The 9,801-nt window shown below is 38.1% G+C and overlaps 1 protein-coding gene across 1 annotated transcript; it reads left to right on the plus strand.

The window, feature by feature from the left end:
- Nucleotides 1-6,246: 6,246 nt before the first annotated feature.
- On the plus strand, nucleotides 6,247-9,403 carry LOC149171145 (large ribosomal subunit protein eL27y-like). The gene is made up of 4 exons (XM_089424033.1): nucleotides 6,247-6,550; nucleotides 6,654-6,748; nucleotides 6,881-6,962; nucleotides 9,047-9,403. Exons 1-4 carry the CDS (start codon nucleotides 6,395-6,397, stop codon nucleotides 9,119-9,121), a joined length of 408 nt encoding a protein of 135 aa, XP_089280159.1. The 5' UTR covers nucleotides 6,247-6,394; the 3' UTR covers nucleotides 9,122-9,403.
- The last annotated feature ends 398 nt before the right edge of the window (nucleotides 9,404-9,801 follow it).

Genomic DNA, 9,801 nt, shown 5'->3' on the forward strand with positions numbered 1-9,801 from the left:
TCTTTTGAAAGTTATGCTGAACAATATGCTAACGATGATGACTTTAAGGAGATTTATGCAAAACTAACCCATGGTTCACAAGTGGACAACTATCACTTGCAGGGGAAACTATTGTATCACCTTGGAAAATTGTGCATACCCATAGGAGAAAGGGTACATGTAATCCGGGAGGCCCACACCTCCCTTGTGTCTGGTCATTTTGGTGTTGAAAAAACTTTGTGTCATGTACAAAGATTTTTTTTTTGGCCTCATATGAAGAACATTGTGACTCGCTATGTAAAGGGATGTGTGATGTGTTTTGCTTCAAAGCCCTCTAATAGAAAACTCGAGCTCTACACACCACTCCCTATTCCGAGTCGTCCATGGGAAAGTGTGTCGATGGATTTTGTAGGAGGTTTGCCTTTGTCTAGAAAAAGTCACGACTATTTGTATGTCGTCATTGACTGTTTTAGTAAGATGTGTATTTTAATGCCTTGTAAAAAGCAGATCACTACAAAGCAGATTTCTTATCTTTTCTTTTAGCATGTTTGCGCCCATTTTTGGTTTCCCACATTGATTGTGTTAGATCGGGACTCTCGCTTTCTTGGAGAGTTTTGGACTAACTTGTGGAAGATGATGGACACCAAGTTGAAAAGAAGCATGACATTTCATCCACAGACTGACGGATAGATAGAGGTTGTCAACTGCACCGTGGTACACTTGTTGTGAGGCTATTGTGGGAAACATCCTAAGTTGTGGGATGAGCATCTTCCATATGTGCAACATTCCTACAATCGAGCAGTGCACTCATCTATGCATCGTTCACCATTTGAGACATGTTTTGGCTACCTGCCAAAAGACCCTTTTGATATGGTCTTTGGAAGGGAAGATGACTCCAGTGGACGTGATGACAAGGATAAAGCGCAACAATTCATTCAACGGATCCAGTTGATTCACCAAGCAGTACAAGATTAGTAGAAAAAAATTCATGCTCGGTATAAGGCTCGACATGACAAACACTGAGTTGACCATCAATTTCAAGTGGGCAACAAAGTGTGGTTCCATATCAACAAGGAAAGGATGAATGGCGAAGGGAAGGAGTTGCGACCAATCTAGTATGGTCCATTCACCATCTTGGAGAAGACTGGAAACAATGCCTTCTGTCTTGATTTGCCGATATATATGCAAATGTACTCCATAGTGAATGTGGAAAACTTAAATCTGTATGAGCCACCATTGATTATGGACACCGAAGAGGTGGGCACAGTTCCTACAGTTGATGAATTTGCACCAGAGTATCTCGATGAGTTACCTGAGGACATCATCCTTGACAGAAGGACTAGGACTTCACGATGGGGAGATGTAGAATACCTTCGAATTGGTTTCAAGGGGATGCACCCTAGCAAGGAAAAATGGCTGGAAAAAGAAAGAGTGAGGGAACAATTCCCTCACTTGCCAATTGACTGATAAAGCTTTTGGCGGTTCAAAAGCTCCTCAATGGGGAGGATTGATCCAGGTGGATCTCCAGACACCAGTGGCATGGAAAAGGCTCAAAATTCAAAGTGGCAAAAAGGCGATTAACTTGACATCAGATCGAAGTGATCGTCGCCCTGATTCCAATGGTGTGAACGAAACTCCAATCCGAGTCTGGATGAGGAAGATAGAGGCAGTCAAAGTTGGGTTGACTTTTTGCTGACCGCGCAGGATTAATGAAGACACAATTTGGATCTTCCGGTGGACGGAATCCCGCCAACTCTGGCTAGATTCTAGGAGAAATTGTTTCCTATTTAAAAAGACTCCTTTGGTCAAAATCCGAATTTTAAAAAATGCATAGTTTGTTTTGTTTAACAAAAAAAATATAAAAAAAGGGTGGCAAGCCACCAACCCCGCTACCCCAATCATATCCAAAGCAATGTTATTAGTGGAGGGGCGAGCCACTACCCTCGACCCCTCCCATGGAACCACCATACTGTACGCATAAGATTGGGTGGGCCGACCCTTGGGGCACGAACGCAACCCCATTGAAAACAAAACAACGCACATTAAACATGGGCTGGCCCTAGGAGCACAACCACAGTGTCCACCACTCATTAAAAAGGAGATATAGGCCAAGGAGAGGGGACAGGTGATGTGGGCCGGTCGCCCAAGGCGGGCCCAACCCAACCTCCCTTCCCATTAAAGAATTTTGTATGTAAAAAAAGGAGGAGGCGGGTTTTGACTGCCCGACCTCCTCCGTAACAAACTAATCTCAAACCAACTCTGCCAACAACATTCTTGAGAAATCCGTTGGCCTATTTTTACTTAAACGCAGTTCATCAGTGCGCCCAGGTAGAGGAGGGAGTGCACGTAGTTCGAGGCAGATTTTGCAGAAGGACCAGATTTTCACTTTGTCAGATTTTGACAAATTTTATATGGTTTCAACATTTCTCGACGCCACGAACTCAATGGCGTTGTCCGTTTCTCCATCAAAGTTCTGTATTTTCGGCCATTTTTCAGTATGGAGGTATAGAACTCCTTTTTGTAATTGATGCTTGTACTCTTCTTTCTCATGCCACTTAATGAATGAAGGCCTCCCCAGTGATCGAGCAGGGCCCAAAGACATAGTCCAAGTCGGACAAACTTCGTTATCAAGTTTTGTTGTCTTCTTTCATGCTTTATGTGTTTCTCCTCTTCTCTCATGTGCACATTAATTTCTATGTTTAAGCCACAATTTATGCATGTAATTCTTTAATACATCTATAAGCAAAAGAACTTGGATCATTTAAGCTGAAGCATTCTACAGTAGATCATGGTATCACGCTGAGACACGTTATTGAAAAGGTTTAGGGGGACAAAGAAGAAGTATGTTGCTACTTTGTTGACTTCAAAAAGGCATTTGACATGGACCCTAGAGATAAGTTGTGGCATAGAATGGAAGAACTTGAAATTCCTTTGCATTATAGAGCCGTTGTCCATAGGCTTTATGAAGAGGCGAAAGTCAAAATTTTAGCAGGCATTTCAAAAAGTTTTAGAAGTGACATTAGAGTCAAGCAAGGTTGCCCTTTATCCCCTACCCTTTTTGGTTTGTATATTGATAAATTGGAAGAGTGGTTAAATCTGCAAGATGGGGATGGTGTTTAGCTAGGAGATTTTGTGATAAAGCTTCTTTTATATGTTGATGACCTTGTATTGATTGCAAAATCGACCCATGGATTTCAAATGCACCTATATGCCCTTGAGCATTTTTGTTAATCAGTGGGGATACAAGTCAATACCGGTAAGACCAAAATAATGATTTTCTCGGGCCAATAGACTTTGTTGAGTTTCTTCAGTGTTATTCATTCAGCCTCAGATGTTAGGAGAGATCGGTCTGATCCTCAGACCTATTAGCTCCTAGATCTTCTTTGATAGGGCCAGATGTTTGTTTACTTCATGCATTGTATTTTTTATAGGAGACCGTTTGGTTCTCCCGCTTTGTATAGACATCATTGTACTTAACAATCCCTTTGACCTACTTTGTGGTCATTAGTTAGACATAAATATAATTATCTTATCTTATCTTATTTAATAAAAGGAAGTAGAGCCAGCATAGGTTCTTCTTTGAAGACAAAGGAAATTAATACAAGTACCTAGGGATTGATTTCAACAACAAGCTTAATTGGGAGGACTGCAAAAATAAGAGATTTTTAGGAGGGTGGAAAGCATTATATGCACTTCAAAACAGATGTAGAGAGGCAGAGTTATGGGATTGGAAAATGATTAAAGTGATTTTTGACTCCTAGTTTGTTCAGTGATATTATCACGATATTATATGGGTGTGAACTGCGGGCTAGCAACATCCCTGTTTCAAATGGAAACAAATTGGGAAAATTCAAAAACGTTTGATCATGAGAAAGTTCAGAATAAAAAGTTCGGTTCCTTATGAGATAATGTTGACTGAAATACGAGCAACTCCCATCGAAGCAATTGTTATGGTGCGCCTTATAAGGTATCTAAAAAGAATTGAGAAAATGGGAGTAGGTAGATGACCGAAAGTTATCTTCAATGAAGGCATGAGTGAAAGAAAGAAATCATGAACGAGACAAAACAACAAATGGATGCAAAAATGGAATATTTACCTCAATGTTTGTCCCACAAATAACAAGGAGTTAAAGAATTTTGTTATGGAGAAGTTCCATAAGCGTATATGGGGAAAAGAGTTGGGTAGAAAGATGAAGTACTATGTTCAAGAATTCAACCCGACTTCTGATCTCCAACAAAAAGAGTACATTGGAGCTAGCATTTCGTGGAGAGCAAAGGTTCTTATTGCTCAATTAAGAACTAACTCACATAAACTTTGGTGTGAAACAGAAAGGTGGAAGAGACCTAAAGAAGCTTGGGAAGAACGGGTGTGTGCTTTTCGCACTTCTGGGGCAGTGGAATCAAGAAAACATTTCATTTTGGAATGTGATGCTTTCAGAGACACCAGGGATAGTTATGGTAGTATGTTAGCATCAATTACTTGGCATTGTCTTTTCAGTAAGGGCACTGTTAGAAGGTTGGGTCAACGCATCATCAATTTGAGTAAGAAAATGATTAAATTGCAAAAGAGAAAAAATAGGGAGGATGGTAGTCCGAGAGACTATCTTTAGTCTCATGGACATTAAAATATCATCCATTCATTCATTCCACAAATCCATTTCACATTTCCATTCACCCATTCCAAGGTGTTTGCATATCTATGAACTCTCCTCCTTCCTTCAGAACATTGTTGTGAAACTAGAGGAAAATCACAATATTTTTCAAAGGGGTAAAATTACAAATTTTTTAAACTCAATTTTGATAGGGAACTAGCAATTTCCCTAGATATATGCAAAAACCTGCAAGCCACATATATCAAGAACTCATAAGCTCAGTGTAAGACAACCTTACTATGATGGGTCATGTCATCGGGGATGTTAAAATATCACTCATCCATTCAATCCACAAATCCATTTCACATTTCCATTCACCCATTCTAAGGTGTTTGCATATATATGAACTCTCCTCCTTCCTTCACAACATTGTTGTGAAACTAGAGTAAAATTACATTTTTTTTCAAAGGGGTCAAATTACTATATATATATATATATATATATATATATAGTTACGTCTCTAGGGACTTGAACCCAAGTGGATAGGATGACAAACCACCATCCCTACCACTTGAGCAAAGCACCCATTAACATAAAACTATGATCTTGTTAATAAAATAAAAATTAGCCTCGAGTTAATATTAATATGTGACCAAACTCAACCCTTTAGAAATTAGGGTTTTAGGGAAAGGCTAGACCTGAATTTATATCGGAATCACGCTTATGAGGGTTTGCTAGAGAGCAAGCGGCCTCACGCAGAAGAGCGGAGGAGGCAAAGAAGAAGAAGAGCAAGAGTAAGAGCATGTGGAGGGAGATCAGCGAGAATAAAATAATTATCAAAGGAATTCCATCATTAAAATGAAAAATTGTTTATATATATAAATAACTATGGAAAATATAAATATACATATTAAAATAATAATCATAATAAAATCTACGAATCTACGAAGGAAGAGCCGAGATCAAGTTGTTGCTTATTTTCCAACCCTTGTCCCTATTCAGATTGTTAACATGTTTGTCAATTTCTATAGCTTCCCTAAACTTCCTCTGATGGAAGTGATCAATCTTGGCAATAACCCAAGACTCCTCAATACATATGTGGTGTTTAGTATTATAAGCATGCTCTGCTAAGGCAAAAGAGCGGGATCTATTATGCTTAATGTCTGTCGCATGCTCTTGAATTCTTTGCTTGATAGATCGACCTGTTTCTCCAATATAGAGTGTTCCACATAAGCAAGAAATTAAGTACACACCTTTCATATCTTTAAAGTCAACTCAGTTTTTCACTGAGTTAAAGAGCTTCAAATAGTGATGAGAAGAAAAATAATATTTCTTATATAAAATATATAAAAAAATATATTAAATACTTAATGTTACAATTTTACTCCAAAGTAATTCTCTATTGCACATAATTTACAAATAACTATTTGATAAAATGTTAAAAAATGTAAAATGACCCTAACAATTTTTCTTCTATAGATTTTGTCACCCTTGACGTGTACAAGATGTACAGAGTAATATTCTAGCCTGGCTTCACTTGTGACATGTGGATTCGACGAAAGGGAGTGAGAAAAAATGACGATATTGTCTTTATACCATAGCTAATTACGATCTTGCTAATAAAAAAAATAAAAAATTAGCATCAAAGTTAATATTAATATGTGACCAAACTCAACCCTTTAGAAATTAGGGTTTTAGGGAAAGGCTGGACATATTGAAATCACGCTTTTGAGGGTTTGCTAGAGAGCAAGCGGCCTCAAGCAGAAGAGCGGGGGAGGCAGAGAAGAGGAAGAGCAAGAGCGGACGGAGGGAGATCAGCGAGAATGGTGAAGTTTCTGAAGCAAAACAAAGTTGTCGTTCTCTTGCAGGGACGCTTCGCAGGTCGGAAGGCCGTTATCATTAAAACCTTCGACGATGGCACTACTGGACGGGCATATGGCCACTGCCTTGTAGCGGGTATCGCGAAATACCCTAAGAAGGTGCTGATAAATCCTATTATCCCCAAAGATTCCATTCTCAGAGATTAAATTTTTTTGAGAGGTTACATGAGCTGGGTTTGCTCTGCTTTCTCGTTTGTTTCAGGTCATCAGAAAGGACTCTGCGAAGAAAACGGCGAAGAAATCAAGGTTGAAGGCTTTCATCAAGGTGGTTAACTACAACCACATCATGCCCACCAGGTAAGAAATCCCTACCTCGTCCTTTTATGTTTTGCCCCTGTCCTTCCGTACATGTGTATTGCCGAAGCCCTGTGATATGAAGCTCTTTTAAGAATGATGTTGGTATTTTCTTTGTGTTGATGGGGCCAACAGGTATAGTTTGGATGTGGATTTGAAGAATGTGGTTACTTTTGATAAGCTGGAGACCCGCGATAAGAAGGTGGCGGCGCTAAAGGTATGCTGTATGTTTTATGTTTATTGTCCCTCTGCAATGGGCTTGTTATTTTCTTATTTGATTTTTCCTCCACATGGGCGTTTTGCTTGGTAAGGGGTTTAGATGAAAGAGAGATTTTAGGGTTTAATAAAAGACGCATTTGTTTCATTTGGCGGATCTTAGTTAGCTGGAGAAATGTGATGTACAATTTAATGGCCACTGTGTTTTCTCTCCACCCTTGACAAAATAGTAGCCAGTCTCCAATCTTCGTTTTTTATTTGAAATGCTTCCAGAAGTACATCCGAAGAGGGATGCAAGAGCCAGGTGACATTTGTGTATCTATTTTGCAAGAATTTTTCTGGGATTTGCATGCCCCCTTGTACTTTTAAAACTTAGGCCTTGTTGGTGGAACTATACGTAGAATATAACCCTCGTTGAAGGCCAAACACTGTTTGCCTTCACCACTGAACCTATATCCTGCAGAAAACCTGTAATGTTTTGATGTAGTTGGTTGCAAGTTCTTTATTTTCTGTCCCTCTTTCTCATAAAGCAAAATCTGTTTACTGTTTAAGAAGAATGAACCTACCTTTCTGCTAGAGTTCAGCCATACGTGGGGTTAAACGCACCGCGGGAAAACGTGTTACAATAATGAGTGCTCTTGATTCCTTAAATTGGCCATTCCCAACCTGGCGGATGAGATATCTTTCTTTGTCTGATCACCAATATTTGAGGCATTTCATGAAACCAGCAAGCAATATAGATTGATTATTTCATATATTTTCTTTGCTCCTCTTTTCAAACCATCTAACAGTGCACATGCATAATTATACTAGTAATAATGATTGAATCGAGCATTGATCCCACACTCTCCACTGCATGAAAGTTCTTCGACATCTTATCACCATGCCATTTCTGTGCATATGCAGCCATCATATGGTAGTCCAAGAGATTATGTCATCGAACAGCTTGCATTCAAAGTCCAATGCATGTTGTCTACTCATCATAGAATTCAACAAGAATGCATTGCATTCAAGAATTTATTCAAACACATTGCATGCATCCTCAATACTTCCCCAAAAATAATTTTTGGGGATTCTGAGATTAATAATTTATAATTCTCCTTTTCTGAACGATCAGACATTGTTTGTGAAGGAATCACCATCTCCAGCTTAGTTTCATCACCTAGATCATGGTTTGAATTAACTGTATATAATACACTCTTTTATGACCAGTTTGGAGCTGCCATAACTTTCACAGGTTCCCCCTGCATTTCCCATTCCAGGATTACTAATGCTTACCCTTCATAGGCTTCTTCAGTCATTCAATTTGGAATATTCTCATAGCTCGCCTTGTTAGAGAGGAAATGTTGGAGTAAAACCATCTTGCTCCTCTTTAGCTGATAGATCTTATCCCTCCATGGGCTTCCTCTGTCTTTTAATTCATAATATTCTCTTATTTCACCTTGTTAAAGAGAAAGTGGAGAGGTGGTGGAAGTGGGGACTTAATTCATTGTTTGTGTTGAGACCCCTTCTTTAACTGAGGTCAATCAGATTCAACAGAACGTCGAATGTGATAAATGGCAAGTTTTAGAACTTCCCATACACATTCTGTCAACCATAGTTAACAGAGGGCCTTATGTGTGATAAAAGTACTCTCTCTCTCTCTATAGATTACCAGTGGCTAGATTCACATTAAACTCACTTCTGCAGAAGTGTTCATGATGTTCAAACTATGTTAATTTTCAGTATATCTTTGACATAAATATTAAATGATTAGCCACGTGATGATTTGGGGGTTTTGGATTGCATTTAATGGTTATATATTATTGAAATTTGCAATATTTCATGCACTTCTTTTTTTAAATATTTTTCTGATTTTTATTATTTTAATCTATCTGTGTTGTAGTAGCATGTCAGTATCTTTTTCATCTTGTATTAATTCGGATGTTTATGTTGCACTCACTTTTATATTAATCATTTCATTCACCTAAGTTACATTTTCAACTTGAAATGTCTAATAATGAAACTGTTCCATTAGTGTGTATTTTGATCTTTATAACTGCAGATGGCTGACTTTGTTTTTCTTTTTTTTTTTGTGTTTGTTAGGGAGTAAAAGCTTCCTTTGAGGAGAGGTTCAAGGCAGGGAAGAATAGATGGTTCTTTACAAAACTTAGGTTTTGAGATTCTCTTTTTTGAGAAGTACCATGTTAGAACTTCAAGATTTTATATTTTGATCTTTTTACAGGGGCTATTTTAGTGGTACCATCGTAGTGTTTGCAATGGACATTTTTGAGCTGTTTGAGAGTTTTGATAGGCAACTTAATGCTAGTCTATCTTATATTTACCATTTATTTGACAGTTTTAGATTTGATTTATCCCGTTAGTGGGAAAAGTGTATGAAATATTACATTAATGGTCTGCAATTAGCAAGGTGGCTGGTAATTTTTACTCTTAACAACAAAACTGGCACTGATTCACACTTTTCACTTTTCCTGCTTATTTTAAAACATGGATAACAACATGAGATTTGTAATTGTTGCAGAAACTGGCACCGATTACTTTATCTTTAATTCACGCTTTTCAATTTTCCTGCTTATTTTAAAACATGGATAACAACCTGAGATTTGTAATTGTTGCAGAAATTTCAGTGGTAGTTGCCTAATTGGCTGGAATGCTATGGTGATGTTTGAGCATGTTTGTATTGATGCAATTTCAAAAGACTTGTACAATGAGTCATTTTGCACGATGAAATCGACAATGCCATTTTATCTTCGTAGTTACAACATTTAAGAAGCAGTTGAATAAATTCTTCATTTGGCATCTTCAAAGTGGTTTTTAAGTTAGACATGGAGTTAACCATG

The sequence above is a fragment of the Pinus tabuliformis genome, chromosome 4_2, assembly GCF_031772625.1.
Source record: "Pinus tabuliformis cultivar Carrire ecotype Pingquan chromosome 4_2, CPIR1, whole genome shotgun sequence".
Taxonomy (NCBI): domain Eukaryota; kingdom Viridiplantae; phylum Streptophyta; class Pinopsida; order Pinales; family Pinaceae; genus Pinus; species Pinus tabuliformis.